The sequence below is a fragment of the Erinaceus europaeus genome, chromosome 11, assembly GCF_950295315.1.
Source record: "Erinaceus europaeus chromosome 11, mEriEur2.1, whole genome shotgun sequence".
Classification (NCBI taxonomy): domain Eukaryota; kingdom Metazoa; phylum Chordata; class Mammalia; order Eulipotyphla; family Erinaceidae; genus Erinaceus; species Erinaceus europaeus.
The window spans coordinates 41,990,818-42,013,814 of NC_080172.1; the positions used below are offsets into that span (position 1 = coordinate 41,990,818).

General features: G+C 43.5%; 1 protein-coding gene across 1 annotated transcript in view; it reads right to left on the minus strand.

The window, feature by feature from the left end:
• Positions 1-108: 108 nt before the first annotated feature.
• Positions 109-22,997, minus strand: part of DNAJC11 (DnaJ heat shock protein family (Hsp40) member C11) — a 96,733-nt gene continuing 73,844 nt past the window's right edge. Inside the window, exons 8-16 of the mRNA XM_007532742.3 lie at positions 22,011-22,200; positions 21,216-21,301; positions 20,133-20,249; positions 9,600-9,755; positions 6,116-6,185; positions 5,613-5,670; positions 5,345-5,487; positions 1,160-1,289; positions 109-694 (exon numbers count right to left, since the gene is read on the minus strand). Coding sequence (XP_007532804.1) covers positions 669-694; positions 1,160-1,289; positions 5,345-5,487; positions 5,613-5,670; positions 6,116-6,185; positions 9,600-9,755; positions 20,133-20,249; positions 21,216-21,301; positions 22,011-22,200 — 976 coding nt within the window. The 3' untranslated portion in view covers positions 109-668. The remainder of the gene's footprint in view (positions 695-1,159; positions 1,290-5,344; positions 5,488-5,612; positions 5,671-6,115; positions 6,186-9,599; positions 9,756-20,132; positions 20,250-21,215; positions 21,302-22,010; positions 22,201-22,997) is intronic.

Sequence of the window (22,997 nt, forward strand, 5' to 3'; positions counted from 1 at the left end):
ACACAAGGAAGTGCCTTGTGACATTGCTCTGTCCCACATCAAGTGCTGGTGGAATGATTCGAGAAGTTCTGGGAAGGGAAAAAAGAGACTACTTTCTGAAGCCATTCATTATCAGATAAAAAGCAGATTTATAAACCCACACAATCCTCTCCATATTCACTCAGTAATATTTCAGCAGGAAAAGGTGGCTTTCGGGAAGCTGACTGAACAGGTGCTCACTGACCTGGAGAACTCTGCTTGTGAGAACTCCTTTCTTTCCATTTTGACCTCACATTCAGTGAGTTTTAGGAAATGGAGTTCACAGTCCTGTGTGGGAGGGCTGGGTATTCCATAAATACTTCCAGACTGGGAACGGATGACGGGTAGTTGCAGTCAGCACGAGTGCTGGGAACCTGTCCTTCCCTCCAGGGACATGATCCTTGGGAAGACAGACATGGGTGTGCTGAGGTTCTGGTTCAGGCGGGGCAGCCTCAGTCCTACCCATGAAGGCAGGGTGTCTGTGTCCCTTCACATAATTGACATGGTACCACCTTCTCTAGGAATAATATAAAATAAATGTATCTGATGTCTGTTTCCCCCACTTTTCTTTTTCCTGCTTCCAAATTTGTAGACTCCCAGAAAAAGATTTTTTTTTTTTGCAGCCTCTTAATTCTGGTTTCTGAAGCAGTTTATCCATCTGCATCAATCCTGTGAGCTGTAAAAGAAGACAAACTCAGTGGATCAAAAGGCAGTGGTTCCTACATCTACTTTCTATAAAAGGGGTTCAGGAATCACTAGACACTGGCTTAGCTTCACACTTGCCACCCAAGCTGCAGTTTTCAAGCAAAGAGTTCATTAAGTTCACCTAGGCCTCTCACCCATCCATCACATTGAGAAAGTCAGATCCCCACCTCCAATTAGACAAGGGGAAGGTTTTTTAAAAAATGTGATCTCTGGAGAAGAACCCAGGGTGTGTCATGCATGTGACACTGCTGACAAAGTAGTTTTCCCAGCCTGCTTATCTACTATCTAGACAGACTGCTGCTGTGCCCCACCATCCTGTGTCCCCACATGTTAATAAGTTTTTAATTCAGGACCTCAGACAGCAAATGCTATTGGGTGAGCTAGTTCTCCCCCTGAAAGAAGGCTTTCACCTGCTCTCACATGTATGCATACTTACACTGCTTGGGTATTCGAAGTGGCTCATTGTCCAGTACCATGACCTGATGCAAGACACCTCGGAACTGATAGAGCACTTTCAGACTCTTCTCCTCACCCACACATGGGTCATAAAAACCTGGTAGCCCAGCCTGTAATCAATAAATGGTGTGTTAACTTGAAAGGCTAACAGAGAGAGTGGTTTAACTTAGCATCACTTAATAAGTCAGTTTTGTGCTGGGGAGACGGCATAATGGGTATGCCAACTGACTTTCATGCTTGAGGCTCTGATCTCCCAGGTTCAATCCCCAGCACAAGGCAGAGCTGAGTAGTACTCTGGTACAAAGAAAAACCATTGGGAGTTGGGCTGTAGCGCAGCAGGTTAAGCGCAGGTGGCACAAAGCGCAAGGACCAGCGTAAGGATCCTGGTTCGAGCCCTGTCTCCCCACCTGCAGGGGAATCACTTCATAAGCAGTGAAGCAGGTCTGCAGGTGTCTTATCTTTCTTTCCTCTCTGTCTTCCCCCTCCTCTCTCCATTTCTCTCTGTCCTATCCAACAACAATAATAACTACAACAATAAAACAACAAGGGCAACAAAAGGGAATAAATATTTTAAAAATTATATATATATAAAAAGAAAAACCATCAATTTTGTTTTAGACATCCCTTTCAACATAGGCCCCCTTTTCCCACAAAAGTACAGCTCCCTATTTTCAGAAATCCCACCAACACACAGTAACTTCTCACTTAAGATCTGTTGGTTCTTAGAAACTAAGTAGAGTGTCATGTAGCAAACCAATTTAATCAATACTTTTTTTGGCCTCCAGGGTTATTGCTGGGGCTCCGTGCAGGTGGGGACTCCCTGCAGGTGGGGAGCCGGGGGCTTGAACCGGGATCCTTCTGACAGTCCTTGCACTTTGTGCCACGTGCGCTTAACTTGCTGTGCTACCACCCAGCCCCCTAGTCGATAAATTTTATACCAGTAAGTTTTATTAAAAAATAATTTATTGGGAGTCGAGTGGTAGCACAGCGGGTTAAGTGCACATGACACAAAGCACAGGTACTGCCGTAAGGATCCCGGCTCCCCACCTGCAGGGGAGTCACTTCACAAGCGGCGAAGCAGGTCTGCAAGTGTCTTTCCCCCCCTTTTCTGTATCCCGTCCTCTCTCCATTTCTCTCTGTCCTATCCAACAACAATGACATCAATAACAACAAATACAACAATAAAACAACAACGGCAAAAGGAAAAAATAAATATTAAAAAATTTAAAAAGGTAAAAAAAAATTAAAGTGGGGGTAGACAGCATAATGATTATGCAAAGGCATGCCTGAGACTCCAAAGTTGAAGCCCCGGCACTACCATGAACCAGAACTGAGCAGTGCTCTGGTTAAAAAATAAATAGGGAGTCGGGCAGTAGCTTAAGCACAGGTGGTGCAAGCGTAAGGACCAGCGTAAGGATCCCGTTTTGAAGCCCCGGCTCCCCACCTGCAGGGGAGTCGCTTCACAAGCGGTGAAGCAGGTCTGCTGGTGTCTCTCTTTCTCTCCCCCTGTCTTCCCCATCTCTCTCCATTGCTCTCTGTCCTATCCAACAACGACATCAATAACAACAATAACTACAACAATAAAAAAACAAGGGCAACAAAAGGGAAAATAAATATAAAAAAATAATGAGAAAGAGAGAAGGAAAGATAGAACCAGAATGCCACCTGGGCACATATAACGCCGGGGATCAAACTCAGAACCTCATGCTTGAAGAGTTCAAGGCTTTACCCACAGTGCCACCTCTCAAGAGGTGGCTAGAGTATTGGATATGGAAGAATGAGGCCCCAACTTTGATCTTTGGCATCATTACATATGCTAGAGTAGTTCTGGTTCTTTCTCTCCTTTTGTTAATAAATTAATAAGTGAGGGGTATGGGGAAGGAAGTAGCCTGGGAGGAGGTGCAGTGGCTAGGGTATTGAACTTAAGTCCCCATATTGCATGTATCAGAGTAGCACTTGTGCTAGTAAATAAATACTGGGGGCTAGGTAGTGGCACACTCATGTTACGATACAATGACCAGAGTTCAAGTCCTCAGTCCCCACCTGCAAGGGGGAAGCTTTGAGTGGTGAAGCAGTGATGCAAGTTGGTCGTTTTTTCTCCTCCTACCCCCACTTTCCCCATCCCTCTCAGTTTCTCAATTAAATACAAACTTAAAAAAACAAAACAAAATGGGGCCAGTTGGTGGTACACCTGATTGAGTGCGCATGTTACAGTGCCCAAGGACCCAGGTTCGAGCCTCTGGTCCCCATCTATGGGGGAAAGCTTTGAGAGTGGTGAAGCAGGTCTGTAGGTGTCTCTCTGTCTCTCTCCCTCTCTTATCTCCCTTCCTGATCTCAATTCCTGGCTGTCTCTATCCAATAAATAAAGCTAATAAAAAAATTAAATAAAAATATTGAAAAAACTCCCAAAACTATAGGGGCCAGATGTTGGCACACCCAGTAGAGTACACATATTAATATGTGTAAGGACTTGGGTTCAAACCCTTCAACCCCTCCCACCGTCTGCAGGGGTGAAGCTTCACAAGCAGTGGAGTGGTATTGCAGGTGTCTCTCCTTTCTCTCTCTCTTTCCCTCTACCAAAAAGGAGGAAAATGGCTACAAGGAATGATGATATCATTGTGTTAGGCACCTGATCCCCAGCAGTAACCCTGGTGACAAACAGTAACAACAACAACAAAAGCACTACCAGTGGCTAAGGCTCTGGGTTCCACCCCTAGAAGTGCACATAACAGAGTACTGCTCTAGTTTCCTTGTGCCTCTATATCAAATGAAATAAAGCCAAACACCATTCTTCTAAATAAAGACCCCTAATATTTTTAATACTGAATAATAATTTGCAGTTACCAGTTCATTTTCCAACTTGTCTATTCTAGTTCAAGGTCGTGGATGCCCAGAGCCTATCCTGGCCTCACGAGTAAAAGTGTACCCAACCCTGGACAGTGGCTCTTTCTTTCTTGTTAAAAAAAATTTTTTTTTAAAAAGAATTTATTTATTAATGAGAAAGATAGGAGAGAGAGAGAGAGAGAAAGAACCAGACATCACTCTGGTACATGTGTTGCCGGGGACTGAACTTGGACCTCATGCTTGAGAATCCAATGCTTTACCACTGCGCCACCACCCAGACCACAGGAGGCTCTTTCATCACAGATTGTACCACACGCATTCATACCTACTGCAGTGGGGACAAATGAAGAAAACAGATTCCAGGACCCTGGGTGGTGGTGCAATAGAAAAGGTATTGGATTCTCAAGCCTGAGGTCCTGAGTACAATCTCTGGTATCACATATATAAGAGTGATCCTCTGGTTCTTTCCCTCTTATTAGTTAAAGACAAACAAACCAGAAGCTTCTGGAATAAAACCCATGTATACATGGGTGCAAACAGTGGTCTCAGCCAGGAACAGAATTTCTCATAGGCAGTAATGCAATGAGGTTATTTGAGGACTTGCCCTACTAGACTACTACTACAGGGAGTTAGTTCTTTGGACTGAGCTAATCTGCATTTAAATTTTTTATTTTCACGAGAGAGACCAGAGCATTTGTTAGCTCTTGCATATAATGGTACAAGGGACTGATCCTGGGACCTTTGAGATTTCAGGTGTTAGTCCCATGTGATACCACTGAGTTATCCTCAGTCTTTAATTTCCTAATGGATATTTAAATTCATGCACAACACAGCACAGCACTACTCAGTTCCGGCTTATGGTGGAGCTGTGGATTAAACCTGGAACCTCTGGGGCTCCAGACACGAAATCTATAGCACTGCTGCTGGTGCTGCCTCCCTGGTCCCTAAAGTCACCTTTATTGGTCACATCCCAGCCTTTAGCATGAACCTCAGACATCCTACAGGTGCCTTCATAAGCTTTCTAGAACAAGACAAGGAATAGGTAAAATTTAAGCTCCATGAAGGTAGGATGTGCTTTGTTTGCTGCTGAGGGGTTGCCATATAGTAGATGGCTAAGTATTTGCTGAGAGAATGGATAGATGAGTAAATGAAGTAAACAGCCTTTTACTTGGTGGACATGATCTGGCTGATGGGAAGTATCCCCCAGGCAGTGCTGCCAATACAAGGCCCATTTCAGGGGCCAGGTGGTTCTTAGACCTCAGTGGTCTTTCTGTGATTTTAAGTGCTAGAACCTGGGCACACGGTACGGCAGGTACTGTACCTTGGAGGCCTCAGTGAGGATGAGCTTCGAGTCCTTCACCAGACACTGCAGGGGCACAGTCACATCTATCACCTTTACCTTCTCACGCTTCTTGCTCTTATCTTTGACAAATTTCCCATACCAGGCATTCACCATGATGAGCCCTGAGGAAGCACTTGGTAAGAGCAAGGCAGGCCTCAGCTGGCACCCCCAACCCCTGCCATGAGGTATGGGAGAACATGATGCTCTGCGACCCCACCCTATCTCCACAGAGGTCATGCCTTCTCACCCATTCTGGATTCCTCTGCTTCAATGATTCTTCGGACAGATTCCTGCATCAACCGAACCTGCCAAAGAACCAAGATGGTGCTGTCAGGTCTCTCTGCTTCGAGTTGTGAGCCTGGGCATTTTTTGCCTGTTCTCTTGTCACCTCAAGAGCCCAGTGTACCACCCACCCTTCATCCCCGGTCATTTATCCTTGATGTCTCTGTCATGGTAGGTCAGTACAGGGAAGAAAAAGAGGAACCACCATCATTTTCTGAAAAATCTTACATGACTTTTGAGGACAACTACAGCTAGTTTGGGACAAGTGCAGAGTTTCCAATCTTGCACTCCATAAGCTATACAAAGACTGAAAGCACCATAGCATTGTTGGGCAGAAGTCTGAGAGCAGCTCTTGGAATGTATTATCCCTGTCCACTGTCCCAGTAAGAAGTGTGGACCAGAGGGAGAGAGGAGCCTGTGCTGCTGCAGAGCTGAAGGATTTCTGGGTGAGGTTGAGGCAGCACTTACAGCAGCTTCTGCCTCCTGTTTCTTCTGCAGAATGTCAGTAGCTGTGCTTTCCCTTTGCTTTTCCAATTCTCTACAAGAAAAACAGAAAAAGATATAAAAATAAAAAACACACAAACGAGGCAACAGAGTCCCTTGTTGGACCTGTGCCCAGCAAACAGTCTGTGAACTGACTGACTTTCTAGTTCTAGGGCTTTAGAAAATATTTTCAAGACAATTTCCAGCAAATCTGTTCAACACAGGCCTCTGCAACTTTGCCCTTTACCCCTAGATAGCACCTCGCCCCCTCCTCAGAACTCGATGGAAACCTGAGGCCAGTCCCTTTGGAGAGAAGACTCTTAGCCAAAAGCAATCTCTGGAAGTGGAGGTCACAGAGAAGATGAGAGTCATGGGGCAGACCACCAACATCTGGGATTACTTTTATTATTTTCTTTTTTTGAGAGACAGAGAAATTGAGAAGGGGGGAGTGATAAGGAAAAAGAGTCACTGCTTGTGACACTTCCTTCCTACAGCTGGGCTTGAACCTGGATCCTTGCACATGGTAATACACCCTGCCTGACCTCAAGGCATTTTTTTTTCTTTTTAAAATTTATTTATTTATTCATGAGAAAGGAGGAAAGAACCAGATATCACTCTGGTACATGCGCTGCTGGGGACTGAACTTGGGACGTCATGGTTGAGAATCCAATGCTCTATCCACTGCGTCACCTCCCGGACCACAACATTTTTTTTTTTTTAAGGACAAAGAAGGCAGGCAGATATACACACCACTATCATCACTAGCACTGCTTGCTTCAGTGTAGTGGTTTCTGGGCTCAAGCTTGGGTCACACATGATGGAAAAAGCACGCACTATTTGAGCTATTTCATTGGTCCTCTCTAGGGATTATTACAATATATTTTTAGGAATACCATATACTATTTTATATGCATAAATAGGCTTTTTTTCCCCCCAGTACAGCATAGGGAGTTGGGGTGGTACATGTAAGTCCTAGCCTGGCCTTTGTTCTATGTCTCATGCCTCTTGGAGAATTAAGACCCTGAACTCTATTAATTTTTTTTTTTTTTTTTTTGCCACCACGGTTATCACTAGGGCTTGGTGCCAGCAATATGAACCCACGGCACCTGGTGCCATGGCCATTTTTCCTCTCCCCACCTCTCTTCTACCTTATTTTTATTTGACATAATGGAGAGAAATTGAGGGGGAAGGGGAGATAGAGAGGGAGAAAGATGGATACCTGCTTCATCACTCATGAACTTGCTTCACTGCTCATGAAGCATGGTCCTTTCTGCAGGTGGGGACCCGTGTCCTTGCGCATGGTGATATGAGCACCACCGCCGGGCCTCCGGAAATCTAGTAATTCAAAAGCTCAAGGAGTTCCAAGTAGGAGGATCATTTTTTTCTCTAAGACTCTCTCAGCTTAACAAATCATGCCAAATCAATGAATTAAACTACCTCCAAGATGTAATATTATGCCCTAATTATTTACTAGAAACTACAAAATAATTTACATTAGCAAATGCCCCTTAATGTAAGAATTTAAGAGCCATTCCTCTTGAACTTAGTGCTAGGAAAAAAATTGTTAGGATGGGAGAATGGAAAAGTTTGTTTCTTATGGTTAGGGTTTACAGTCTCAACAATATTGTAAAATCACTATAATCGTTCTTATTTTTTTCTTTTTTCCAGAGTACTGCTCAGCTCTGGCTTCTGGTGGTGTGGGAGACTGAACCTGGGACTTTGGAATCTCAGGAATGAGTCTTTGTGCATAACCATTGTATGATAGATAGTGATCTATCCCTCCCCATCACTGTAACCCTTTTTGAAAGGAATGACATAAAGGGATAAAGTAATATAAAGTAATTATACCAAATTCTTCTTTTTATTTTTAAATATTTATTTATATATTCCCTTTTGTTGCCCTTGTTGTTGGATAGGACAGAGAAATGGAGAGAGGAGGGAAAGACAGAGGGGGAGGGGAAGACAGACACCTGCAAACCTGCTTCACCACCTGTGAAGCGACTCCCCTACAGGTGGGGAGCCGGGGGCTCGAACCGGGATCCTCATGCCGGTTCTTATACTTTGCGTCACCTGATCTTAACCAACTGTGCTACTGCCCAATTCCACTTCTTCTTTTTATTATCTTTATTTATTAGAGACAGCCAGAAATGGAGAGGGCCAGGGGAGGTAGAAAGGGAGAAAAAGAGACACCTGTAGCACTACACTTCATCGCTCGGAAAGCCTTCCCTGGGCAGTAAGGACTATGGACTCAAACCCAGGTCCCTGCACATTATAACAAGTGCGCTCAACCAGGTACACCACCACCCGACCCCCACAAATACTTTTTTTAAAAAAAAAACATTTCTTTTTTAATATATTTATTTTCCTTTTTGTTGCCCTTGTTGTTTTTCATTGTTGTAGTTATTGTTGTTGTTATTGATGTCGTTGTTGGATAGGACAGAGAGAAATGGAGAGAGGAGGGGAAGACAGAGAAGGGGAGAGAAAGACAACTGCAGATCTGCTTTACCGCTTGTGAAGCGACTCCCCTGCAGGTGGGGAGCTGGGGGCTCAAACCGGGATCCTTAAGCTGGTACTTGTGCTTTGCACCACGTGCGCTTAACCCACTGTGCTACCGCCCGACTCCCACAAATACTTCTTTTTAAAACATTTATTTAATCATGAAAAATGATAAGAGGAAAGAGAAAGAACTAGACATCACCTTGGTACATGTGCTACTGGGGATTGAACTCGGCACCTCATGCTTGAGAGTCCAGTGCTTTATCAACTATGCTACTTCCCAGACCATCCCAAATACTTAAGTACCAGATACAATGAGAATAAAAGCTTTACAGGTATTAATTTAATATTCCTGATATTGCTATGGTTCTATTATTTTAGTCTCTATTCTAAAGAAGAGGAAACAGAGTGGTCCGGGAGGTGGCGCAGTGGATAAAGCACTTGACTCTCAAGCATGATGTCCTGAGTTCAAGCCCCAGCAGCACATGTACCAGAGTGATGTCTGGTTCTTTCTCTCTCTCCTCTTATCTTTCTCATCAATAAATAAATTTAAAAAATCTTAAAAAAAGGAAGAGGAAACAGGGGGGTTGGGAGGTAGCACAGCAGGTTAAGCGCACATGGCGCAAGGTGCAAAGACCGGTGTAAAGATACCGATTTGAGCCCCCGGCTGCCCACTTACAGCGGGGATGCTTCATAAGCGGTGAAGCAGGTCTGCAGGTGTCTATCTTTCTTACCCCCTCTCTCTCCATTTCTCTCTGTTCTATCCAACAACATCATCAATAGCAATAGTAACAATAATGACAACAAGGGCAACAAAATAGGGACAAAAATGGCCTTCAGGAGCAGTGGATTTGTAGTGCAGGCACCGAGCCCCAACCAATAACTCTGGAGGCCAAAAAAAAAACAAAAAAAAACCAAAACAGAGGAATTGTCATTTAGTGATGTCTGTCTCCACAACCTGTCTTAAACTTACTTTTCCTTTTGAACCCTGAGGTATGGTTTGATGATCAGACGGTGCATAGCAAAGTAGACCACAAGAGGCCCCACGGTGGCATAAAACACAGCATTGGGAAGAAGCTGATCCGTCAAATGAATAGGGAAGAAGTACGTCTGACTGGCCCTGTTCAACCTGAAAACACAAAGGAGACAAAATACCTGAGATGAATCACATTTTCCAGAGGGAAGCCATAGCGATCTCAGCCACTGAAAGCAGACTTTCCAGATATTTAGAACCTCAGTCAGAAAAACTCAAGAGCCTGCTTGTTTCAGAATCTACACCCCTCTGCTGGTTCCCCACTCTGAGGTTTAGTTGTTGGATTCAATGTCTGTGACAGAAAGGTCCCTTCACCTGCCATGTTTGTGGGCAAGGCAGTAGGCTGATGCAGAGCAGAGTGAATGTGGTCTCAGAACACACAGTCACCTTTGGCCCTCCATTTATTTGTCTGAAAGAAGCTTTGCAAAGTAGAAAATTAAGGAGGCTGTGCTTCCTATAATGTTTGAGAAGTTCTACTGGCTTAGTCACCCATAACTAACTGTACCACATATTGGAAAAATGCTCAGAAACTGGCCAACAACTAAAGGCAGGTGACACAAAAGAAAGACTATAGCTTAGAAGAAAATAGAAGGGAGTTACCACAAACAAGTAAACCAACCAACTAGTTAGTGGTTAGGGAGGCTGCACAGCAGGTAGACCACCAGACTTGCAGAGATGAGGTCCTGAGTTTGAGCTCTGGCATACATATACAGGGAGATGCTCTTACTCACTCTCATAAAAATAAATAAATTTGGGGGGGTGGGTTTAACACACTGGGTTAAGCACACATAGTGTGAAGCTGTGAATTGCAAGGACCAGCACAAGCATCCTGATTCAAGCCCCCGGCTCCCCACCTGTGGGGTGGTGTCACTGAGCAAGCAGTGAAGCAGGTCTGCAGGTGTCTTTCTCTCTCCCTCTCTGTCTTCCCTCCTTTCTTTATTTCTCTCTGTCATATCCAGCAACAGCAGCAGCAACAAAAACAGTGGAAAAAGGATGGATGCTAGGAGCAGTGTATTCGTGGTGCAGACGGTGTGTGTGTGTGTGCCCCGCGCGCCCGCGCGCGCATGCACATGTTTCCCTAAAAAGAATACCATAGGGGAGTTGGGCGGTGGCGCAGTGGGTTAAGCGCACGTGGCGCAAAGCGCAGGGACTGGCGTAAGGATCCTGGTTCGAGCCCCCGGCTCCCCACCTGCAGGGGAGTCGCTTCACGGGCGGTGAAGCAGGTCTGCAGGTGTCTTTCTCTCCCCTCTCTCTCTGTCTTCCCCATCTCTCTCCATTTCTCTCTGTCCTATCCAACAACAAAGCAACGTCAACAATGGCAATAATAACCGCAACAAGGCTGCAACAACTAGGGCAACAAAAAGGGGGAAAAATGGCCTCCAGGAGCGGTGGATTCATGGTGCAGGCACTGATCCCAGCAATAACCCTGGAGGAAAAAAAAAAAAAAAGAATACGATAGGACTTCCGGAGGTGGGGCTACGGGCAGCAGCAGATCTGTTTCTCTCCCCTCCTCTCCCTGATCAAATAGGAATACCAAAGGAGACCACCTGGAACTGAAACAAGACAGGACTAGAACGACTTCAGGAACCCACCAAATCACCGGTGAGTGCAAACACGTGTGATTGGTGGACAGAGAGGAGCTTAGGGAGAGATTAAGTGGCTGGTAACAGTCCAGCAGTTTATCAGTTGAGACACCACCTCCAGTCTGTTCCACCAACAAGGGGACGGCTGACGGGAGGAGAAGACTCCCCAGAGACTCACCAAGTACAACTCTGAGTCTCCATTGCTACTGCCCTCAGAATCTGGAGCAGCGCAGAGAGGGAAACCAGGGGACAGAGATCTAACCAGGAAACTCAGGAGAAGACCTATACCTCCTTGGCTTAGCTTAGCAGTGGGGCACTGAAAGTCTCTTTGCATAACCACTGGATTATCTCTGCCACACCCTGCTTTATCTCTTGGTCAGGAGTCAGTGATTAAGCTAAGAAGTCTACTTATAGTTTAAAAGCCCTCAGGCTCCCATAGCCTACAGGGAAGAAAAAGCACAAAAGAGGCTTTTAAGCCACTGAGCTCCAAGGGATTAAAATACTATTGAAACAACTGTTAACTTCTACCACTGTGAACCCTTTAATTACCTTACTTAAGACACAAGTCAATCCAGGCAATAGCGATCAGTAATTTGAAAAGTACTGAGAGAGTACTCATAGCATAATATATAAAATGCTCAAACCAACAAGAAGAAATATTAGAGAAATGAACCAGGACAAAAGTCCAACTAAAAGGCCCCCAAAGGATGAAGCACAAAATAATGAGGTCAACATCCAAACACTAGCTAAGGGAATAATCACAGGAGTGAGTATAGTGTTTGAAAGAATTGTAATCAGAAATATAGGAACAACAAATGAGACTCTGGAAGAAAACACTAATTATTTCAAGGTTATTAGAGAGCTGAAAGCTGAAATAGCTGAGCTAAGAACACAACTAGCTGAACAAGCTAAAACTATCAGAACAGGGTAACAAAATAGATGAACTCCAGAAAACAGTAGAGGTGAGAGAGAATAGAATCAATGAGGCTGAAGACAGAATTAGCAAGATTGAGGACGAATTAGAGACAACTAAAAAAGAAGTAAGAGATCTCAAAAACAGATTAAGAGATACTGAAAACAACAACAGAGACCCATAGGATGACTTCAAAGAAACAATATACGCATTATTAGCTTACCAGAGGAAGAAAGAGAGGGAGAGGAAGAAAGCATACTTTAAAAAATTATTTATTTATTTTATTTTTAATATTTATTTATTTATCTTTTTTTGTTGCCCTTGTTTTTTTTCATTGACAGACAGAAACGGAGAGAGTGGGGAAGACAGAGAGGGGGAGAGAAAGATAGACACCAGCAGAACTGCTTCACCGTCTATGAAGTGACACCCCTGCAGGTAGGGAGCCAGGGGCTTGATCTGGGAACCTTACGCTGGTCCTTGCAGTTTGCGCCACGTGCGTTTAACCCGCTGCACTACCGCTGGACTCCCGGAAGAAAGCATTCTTCAGGACATAATAGCTGAAAACTTCTCTAGTCTAAACAACACATAAAGGTTCAAGAAGCCCAGAGGGTTCCAAAGAGAATTAACCCAGACTTAAAGACATCAAGACACATCATATTTAGAATGCAAAGGAATAAGGATAGAGAAAGGATCCTGAAGGCTGCAAGAGAAAAATGAAGAGTCACCTACAGAGGAAAGCCCATATTAGCAGCAGACTTCTCCACACAAATACTACAGGCCAGAAGAGAATGGCAAAATATCTACTCAATGAGAAAGGTTTTCAACCAAGTCTACTCTATCCTGATAGACTGTCATTCAGACTAGATGGAGGCATAACAACCTTCTCAGACAAGCAACAGTTGAAGGAATCAACTATCTATCACCAAGCCTGCCCTGAAAGAAGTTCTGAAAGGTCTCCTATAAACAGTCAGACCACCATAAATAGGCCATATATCAGAACACTCTAAAACTCTGTAAGAATGGTGTTAAACCAGGTTCCAGATGCCACCAGGATGCTGGCCAGGCTTCCCTGGATTGAAGACCCCACCAATGTGTCCTGGAGCTCAGCTTCCCCAGAGACACACCCTACTTGGGAAAGAGAGAGGCAGACTGGGAGTATGGACCGACCAGTCAACGCCCATGTTCAGCCGGGAAGCAATTACAGAAGCCAGACCTTCTACCTTCTGCAACCCTCAATGACCATGGGTCCATGCTCCCAGAGAGATAGAGAATGGGAAAGCTATCAGGGGAGGGGGTGGGTTATGTAGATTGGGTGGTGGGAATTGTGTGGAGTTGTACCCCTCCTACCGTATGGTTTTGTTAATTAATCCTATCTTAAATAAATAAATAAATAAATAAATAAAAAAGAATGGTATTAAAATATCTTCAATCTTTAATTTCAATAAAGGTCAATGGCCTGAATTCACCTATTAAAAGACAAAGAATAGGAAGATGGATCAGAAAACACAACCCAACCATATGCTGTCCTCAGGAAACCCACCTAACTCAATACGACTAACACAGACTCAAAGTGAAAGGATGGAAAACTATCATACAGGCCAATGGCCCACAGAAAAGGGCAGGGACGGCTATTCTCATATCTGACATGATAGACTTTAAAATAAATAAAATTAAAAAAGAGGGATGGACACTACTTAATGCTAAGTGGATCAGTCAATCAAGAGGACTTATATGCACCCAATGAGAAACCATCTAAATACATCAAACACCTACTAGAAGAGCTACAGCTATATATTAACAGCAACACACTAATAATAGGGGACTTCAACACCCCAATCTCTCAACTTGACAGATCATCCAGGCAGAAAATCAATAAAGATATGAGGGAGCTAAATGAGGAGATAGATAAACCAGAACCATTGGACATTTTCAGAGTCATTCATCCCAAGAAACTGAAATACACATTCTACTCAAGTCCACATGGGTCATTTTCAAGGATAGACCATATGTTAGGCCACAAAGACAGCATCAGCAAATTCAAGAGCATTGAAATCATCCCAAGCACCTTCTCAGACCATAGTGGAATTAAACTAACACTTAACAATCAACAAAAGATTAGGAATAGTCCCAAATGTGGAAGCTCAACAGTACAGAACAACTACTGGGTCAAAGAGGAAATAAAGGAAGAAATCAAAATGTTTCGAGACTTCATTTTCTTTCTTTTTTTATATTTATTTTATTTATTTATTCCCTTTTGTTGCCCTTGTTGTTTTATTGTTGTAGTTATTATTGTTGTTGTGGTTGTTGGATAGGACAGAGAGAAATGGAGAGAGGAGGGGAAGACAGAGAGGAGGAGAGAAAGATAGACACCTGCAGACCTGCTTCACCACCTGTGAAGTGACTCCTCTGCAGGTGGGGAGCCGGGGTTCGAACCGGGATCCTTATGCCGATCCTTGTGCTTTGCGCCACCTGCGCTTAACCCGCTGCGCTACAGCCCGACTCCCGTTTCGAGACTTCAATGAAAATGAAGACACAAGCTATCAAAATATTTGGGACATAGCTAAGGCAGTACTAAGAGGGAAGTTCATAGCCATACAAGCACACATTAGAAAACAAGAAAAAGCACAAATAAACAGCCTGATTGCACATCTTAAAGACCTAGAAGAAGAACAACAAAGGAACCCTAAAGTAACCAGAAGGACAGAAATCACTAAAGTTAGGGCAGAAATCAATAACATTGAAAATAAGAAAACTATACAAAAGATCCACGAAAGTAAATGTTGGTTCTTCGAAAGAGTAAACAAAATCGACAAACCTTTAGCCAGACTCACAAAACAAAAAAAGGGAGAAGACTCAAATAAATCGGATAGTAAATGAAAGAGGAGATATCACAACAGACACCGCAGAAATTCAACATTATCATGCGAGGCTTCTATGAACAACTATATGCCACCAAGCTAGAGAACCTGGAAGAAATGGATGATTTCCTAGATACCTACCAACTTCCAAAACTAAGTAAAGAGGAAGTGGATAACATGAACAGGCCCATCACAGCTAATGAAATTGAAAGTTATCAAAAATCTTCCCAAAATAAAAGTCCTGGACTTTTTTACAAATGAATTCTACAAAACCTTCAAAGAGGAACTAATATCTCTACTTTTAAAAGTCTTCCAGAAGATTGAAGACACTGGAATACTCCCTGCCAGCTTCTATGAAGCCAACATCACCCTGATACCAAAAGCAGACAGGGACACAACCAAAAAAGAAAACTACAGACCAATATCTCTGATGAACATAGATGCGAAAATACTGAACAAAATTGTAGCCAACCGGATACAGCAGTATATCAAAAGATTGTTCATCATGACCAAGTGGGGTTTAACCCAGGCATGCAAGGTTGGTTTAATATACGTAAATCAATCAATGTGATTCACCACATCAACAAAAGCAAGACCAAAGACCACATGGTCATATCAATAGATGCAGAGAAAGCCTTTGACAAAATCCAACTTCCCTTTATGATCAAAACACTACAAAAAATGGGAATAGATGGAAAATTCCTGAAGATAGTGGAGTCTATATATAGCAAACCTACAGCCAACATCATACTCAATGGTGAAAAACTGGAAGCATTTCCACTCAGATCAGGTACTAGACAGGGCTGCCCACTATCACCATTACTATTCAACATAGTGTTGGAAGTTCTTGCCATAGCAATCAGGCAGGAGCAAGGAATTAAAGGCATACAGATTGGAAGAGAAGAAATCAAACTCTCCCTATTTGCAGATGACATGATAGTCTACATAGAAAAACCTAAGGAATCCAGCAAGAAGCTTTTGGAAATCATCAGGAAATACAGTAAGGTGTCAGGCTACAAAATTAACATTCAAAAGTCAGTGGCATTCCTCTATGCAAACATTAAGCTAGAAGAAATTGAAATCCAGAAATCAATTCCTTTTACTATAGCAACAAAAACAATAAAATATCTAGGAATAAACCTAACCAAAGTGAAAGACTTGTATACTGAAAATTATGAGTCACTACTCAAGGAAATTGAAAAAGACACAAAGAAGTGGAAAGATATTCCATGTTCATGGGTTGGAAGAATTAACATCATCAAAATGAATATACTACCCAGAGCCATATACAAATTTAATGCTATCCCTACCAAGATCCCAATCACATTTTTTAAGAGAATAGAACAAATGCTACAAATGTTTATCTAGAACCAGAAAAGATCCAGAATTGCCAAGACAATCTTGAGAAAAAAGAACAGAACCGGAGGCATCATACTCCCAGATTTCAAACTGTATTATAGGGCCACTGTCATCAAAACTGCTTGGTACTGGAACATGAATAGACATACTGACCTTGGAATAGAATTGAGAGCCCCCACACCTATGGACATCTAATCTTTGAAAAAGGGGCCCAGACTATTAAATGGGGGAAGCAGAGTCTCTTCAACAAATGGTGTTAGAAAAAATGGGTTGAAACATGCAGAAGAATGAAACTGAACCACTATATTTCACCAAATACAAAAGTAAATTCCAAGTGGATCAAGGACTTGGATGTTAGACCAAAAACTATGAGATACAGATACTTAGAGGAAAATAAATTGGCAAAGCTCTTTTCCACATAAATCTTAAAGACATCTTCAATGAAACAAATCCAATTACAAAGAAGACTAAGACAAGTATAAACCTCTGGGACTACATAAAATTAAAAAGCTTCTGCACAGCTAAAGAAACTACTACCCAAACCAAGAGACTCCTCACAGAATGGGAGAAGATCTTTATATGCCATACATCAAGACAGGAGGCTAATAACCAGAATATATAAAGACCTTACAAATCTCAACAACAAGACAACAAATAACCCCATCCAAAAATGGGGGGAGGACTTGGACAGAATATTCACCACAGAAGAGATCCAAAAGGCTGAGAAACTCATGAAAAAATGCTCCAAGTCTCTGATTGTCAGAGAAATGCAAATAAAGACAACAATGAGACTCCTGTGAGAATGTCCTACATCAGAAAAGGTAACAGCAGCAAATGCTGGAGAGGGTGTGGGGTCAAAGGAACCCTCCTACACTGGTGGGAATGTAAATTGATCCAACCTCTGTGGAGAACAGTCTGGAGAACTCTCGGAAGGCTAAAAATGAACCTCCCCTATGATCCTGCAATTCCTCTCCTAGGGATGTATCCTAAGGAACCCAACACACCCATCCAAAAGTAGCTGAGCAAGTTGTGGTATACACACACACACACACACACACACACACACACACACACACACACACACTGGAATAGTACTCAACTATAAAAAATGGTGACTTCACCACTTTTAGCCAATCTTGGATGGACCTTGAAAAATTCATGTTAATTGAAATAAGTCAGAAACAGATGGATGAATATGGTATGATCTCACTCTCAGGGAGAAGTTGAAAAACAAGATCCGAAAATAAAACACAAGTAGAACCTGAACTGGAATTGGCGTATTGCTCCAAAGTAAAAGACAAGGATGACAGAGGACCTAGTGGGGGTTGTATATGGAAAACTGGGAAATGTTCTGCATGTACAAACTATTGTATTTACTGTTGAATGTGAAACATTAATTCCCCAATAAAGAAATTAAAAAAAAAAAAAGAATACCAGAAACTAGGAGGCTCAAGTTCTGTGTATAAACTTGGCCAAATCAGCTGATGTCTGGTCCATGAATAGTAAAATATTGTGAAATAGTAAATATTTTACTATTTTACAAATAGTAAAATATTTGTGCTGCTACACTAGTGAATCTAGTTTGATTTTTTGCTAAATTACTTTTTAAAGTAATACGGCTGGAGAGATGACCCAGTGGCAGAGCACTAGTCTCATATATCTGGGTTTGATTCCCAGTATAACATGGGAGGAGCAAGAACTCCATGGATGATAGAGCAGTGCTTTCTTCTCTCCCTCTCTCATTTTAAAAAGGAGGAAAAAGGGGGCTGGGTGGTAGCGCAGCAGGTTAAGCACACGTGGTACAAAGCGCAAGGACCCCCCCCCCCCCCCCCCGCTTTGCAAGCGTTCTGAAGCAGGTCTACAGGTGTCTATCTTTCTCCCTCTCTGTCTTCCCCTTCTCTCTCCATGCTATCCAGCAGCAACAATATAACAACCACGACAAGGGCAACAAAATGGAAAAAATGGCCTCTAGCAGTGGATTCGTAGTGCTGGCACTGAGCCTCAGTGATAACCCTGGAAGAAAAAAGAAAAAAAAAAACAGGAAAAAAACCTGGATTGCAACGATGGTTTAGTGGATGAATAAGACCCTGGGTTTGATTTCTAGCCTCTTATTAGGAAATACAGAATATAGTCTCTATAATGTATTTTTCACAACCAGGATACAATACAAAGCGGGTGGCACACTCAGTTGAGTGCACATTTTATAATGTGCAAAGACTCAGGCTCAAGCCCCTGGGCCCCACCTGCAGGGGGAAGCTTTGCAAGTGGTGAAGCAGTGCTGCAAATATGTCGCTCTTACTCCCTTTCTATTTTTCCTTCCCTCTCAATGTCTGTCTTTATTAAAAAAAAAAAAAAAAAAAAAAAAAGGAAAAAAAGAAACCGGCCTAAAAAATTCATCCGACACAGGAAATAAATTTATAAACACAAACTTCAAGCAGCGAAACCACAATGTAGTCAAACTGATGAAATACAAAAACAAACACATGAGGTCTGAAGTTCCACCTCTGGCATTACATACTAGTCAGGGTGGTGCTTTGGTTCTCGTTCTCCTGCACTCTGCCTCCTGCCCCCATAACAAGACAAAAAGTTGATGTGTGTGATCCAGGCTGAGCTTGGGCTCCACAGCATTGAAGGAAGCCTCTCTCCTCTTCTGCCTCTTTGTCTTAACCTAAAAAGAAGAGTTGAGTAGCTAGAGAGAAAGCAAGCAAGCAAGCAAGCAAAAAAGAAAGAGGCTTTGCTTTGCATGGATGATAATGACCTGATGCCAGAAACAATGGCAGTCAGAAGATAGCAGAGTGTCTATAGATTTGAAAGAAAAAAAAAAGTTAACCCTGTGTGCTAGTTAAATGCAACAACCTCCTCTTTAAAAAGAAAAGCAGGGCAGGGGTAGATAGCATAATGGTTATGCAGAGACTCTACTCTCATGCTTGAGGCTCCAGAGTCCTGAGTTTAATCCCCTGCACCACCATAAAACCAGAGCTGTGCATTGCTCTGGTGTTTCTCTCTGTGTCTTTCTCTCTCAAAAATAAAATAAATAAAATACTTAAAAAAATAATAAAAGCAACTAGGGCTAGAGGAAAAACTCATTTGGAAAGTGCACTACTTTGCCATATATGCAATCCAAGTTTGAACCCAGCCCCCACCACATAGAAGGAATCTTTGGTGCTATAGTCTCTTTCACTCTCTTTGCTTATAGCTAAAAAACAAACCAAAAACCTGAGAACAAAAAGGCAACTCGAGCGTGTGTGTATGTGTCAAATGGGATTGGGAGACAGCTCACTAGGAAGAGTGCACACTTTATATGTGAGGCCCAGGCTTGAGCCTCCAGTTTAATAGATAGGAGCACCTGTTGGGGCAAACTTCACAAGTGGTTTCTGTATAGTCACAGCCCATACTGTGAAGCCCTGGTAGGAACAAACAAACACCCTTGGTCAGTGTGCTGTGTCCTGGACCCCTCGGGGTCAGGCATGCCGGTGTGCCAACAGGATAGTCTGGAGAGAAGTGTGAGCTGATGCTCATGCATGCAGTTCTGATGTGTGGGCCTAAGGGCCAGCACTTGGCAGCCAGTCCAGGTCTCAAGGGAAGGCACTGGGAGTCAGAGCTGAAGACAGGTTAGCAGAACACATGGAAATTCTCTGAATGTATTAACCTAGTGTTGGCTTCTGGGTAACTTGCCATCCTACCCATAGCCCTAAGCCCAGCTGATTTATATATAAGTTGCCAGACCATCCTTGGCTGGAAATATCCAGGTTCAACTTACTTGACTTTGAGAGAAACACCCTGTGGGACTCCGAGGCTGACGGTGGCGCCTAGGACACTGTGCCTGGAGATTTTCCTCTCTGCTCCATACTCTACTATTGTTCCGAAGAAGCCTGCCCTGTAAGGAAGCAGATGGCAGTGAGCCAGGGGACCCTCAGTGCTTAGATGTCACCTATGCACCATGACAAGTTTCACACAGAACAGAGGCATACGCTCATTCCTCCCTGATATCCCCACCACTCAATTCAGTTATGACTAACGCCCTCGGTCAATGAACAGAACAAATTGGGGACACTGATAGTCAGGTCTTCCATTAGTAATGATGTGTCTTAGGGGTTGGGTGGCGGCTCACCTGGCTGAGCACATTCATTACAGTGTGTTAGGACCAAGGTTCAAGCCCTTAGCCTCACCTACATCTTCATGAGATATGAAACAGTGCTATGTCTCTTTTCTCCTCCCCTTTCTTTTCTTTTTTTTTAAAAAAAAATTCAAAATATATATATATTTATATTTATTTTCCTTTTTGTTGCCCTTGTTTATTATTGTTATTATTGTTGTCATTGTTGGATAGTACAGAGAGAAATGGAGAGAGGAGAGGAAGACAGAGAGGGGGAGAGAAAGATAGACACCTGCAGACCTGCTTCACTGCCTATGAAGCAATTCCCCTGCAGGTAGGGAGCTGGGAGCTCCAACTGGGATCCTTATACCTGTTCTTGCACTTTGTGCCACGTGTGCTTAACCTGCTGTGTTACCGCCCGACCTCCTCTTTTTCTTTATCTTTATTTCCTGGATAGAGACAGTCAGAAATTGAGAGGGAAGGAGGAGATAGAGAGGAAGAGAGACAGGGACGGGGGTTTGAACCTGGGTCCTTGCGCACTGTAATGTGTGCTCAATCAGGTGTGCCATCCCCTAGCCCCTTTCAATTTCTGTCTCTATCAAAAATAAATAAAAAGACATGTCTCAAGGGATACAGATGGGGTAGATCCTGTTCAAGAAGCTGATATAAGAGACTAACACAGGCAGCCCTGCCACTAGGAACTCTCCATACAGATGGGTTCTGCTTCCAGGCCTGGTCAGGACTTACTTCAGAGAGCCTTTCACACGAGTCTGCTCATCATCTTGGAATTTGTGCTGATAACTGATTAATGCAAAGGAGTGTGGGATTCCAAGCTGAGGAGAAATAGAAACAAAATAAGTCTAGTTAGTGATGGAGCCTCTGCTCAGCATCAATCGTGGGCAGGTCTCACAGGCAGGGGCATAATTCTGGTGGCTGCATGAAGTGAGTGAAAAATTACCAGCAGTCAATATTTAAAAAACAGAAGGGCTGAGGAATGGCTCTCCAAATAGGACACCTATTTTGCCATGGTGTCTCTTCCTGTCTTCATTTGAATGAAAGTTAGACTGGGGATGGTGCAATCATGTTATGTGTGAGGTCCTGGCTCACCAAAACAAAACAATCTGGGAGATTTCACATACTATCCCAGGCTTCAGACTTCTTTGGACAAAATTTCTGCAGCACAGCGTTCCCATGGGAGAGCAGCTAGTGGGTTGAGCTGCCCCTGGGGTGGGCCCCTCTCACTGGCCCTGCTGCCTGGTAATAATGGCACCACAATGCATGACTTAGCTTTGGAGTTACTTACCAACCAGGGCTCCCCTTACTTTGTGGGCTTCTCCAGGATATGTGAAAAGGGCTTTTTAAGATAGTTGGGAACCTGACAAGGGCAATGTTTCAACCCCTCTGAGAGTGACCAGGACCTGAAGCCTGCCACTCCCCACTACCCCCACATGCACAGAGTAACCAGGGCAAAGAATATTGACTTAGCTCATGTGAGTGAAGGGGAAGAGCCTACACCCACCCCTTGACCAGGTCTGTCCTCACCTGTAGGGCCACAGTGAAGTGGCTGTTCTTGGTGTCCCTGACGATGCTTGTGTTCATAGCTGACTGGATACCCCACCGCCATTGCAGGTATCCCACGGTGTTCTTGTCCAGGTTCCGAGCTAGGACAGTAGTAAGGCCAGGTCGGATTCCACGGGACGAAAACTGCAGGGCACAGTTGGTTGTTGCAAAGCTAGGGGGACACACAGAGAAAAAGTCCTGGATAACATCTGGCTCTCTAGTCCGCTCTGGCTCTCCGCTCTGCTATGCTAAGGCCCTGAATTCTGGATTCAGATCCCAGCAGAGAAAGGAGACCAAGTCTCCTCTCAGAGGAGAGAATATATGTGTGTGCATGGGGCATAAAGGTGATCTTTCCAGTGACTCACCTGCTAATGTGCACTTCCCCACTCTCTATCCATTCTAACTTTAGTAACAAAGAGGACCCTGAGTCTCGACCTGCCTAATCAGGAGATGCAATCCCATAGTAGCTTAGATCCATCCAAGAGGTTCCCACACCTGGCTACACAGTGTACTTCCCTGGCTCATCTAAAAGGTGCTGATAGGTGGCTTCTGTTCCAGTTACTTCCTACTGATTTCCCGAGAGCACACCTGGAATGCATAGTCTAAAAAGTGGGTTTGATAGGCAGCAGTTTCAGAACTGGTCATCCACACATGGACCAATTAAGTTGACTTTTGGGTGGGGCCCAAATGTCAGCATTAAATTAAAAAAAATTATCTTTATTTACTTATTGGACAGACACAGCCAGAAACTGAGAGGAAAGGGGGTGATAGAGAGAGACATCTGCAGCACTACTTCACCATTTGTGAAGCTTTCCCCTTGCAGGTGGGGATCAGGGGCTCAAACCTGGGCCCATGCATATTGTAACATGTGCACTCAACTAGGTGTGCCATCAACTGACCCCTCCAAATGTCAACATTTTTAGGGAGTGTCCTGGGGCATGCATGATTTCACTGCTTTAGGCTAACTTA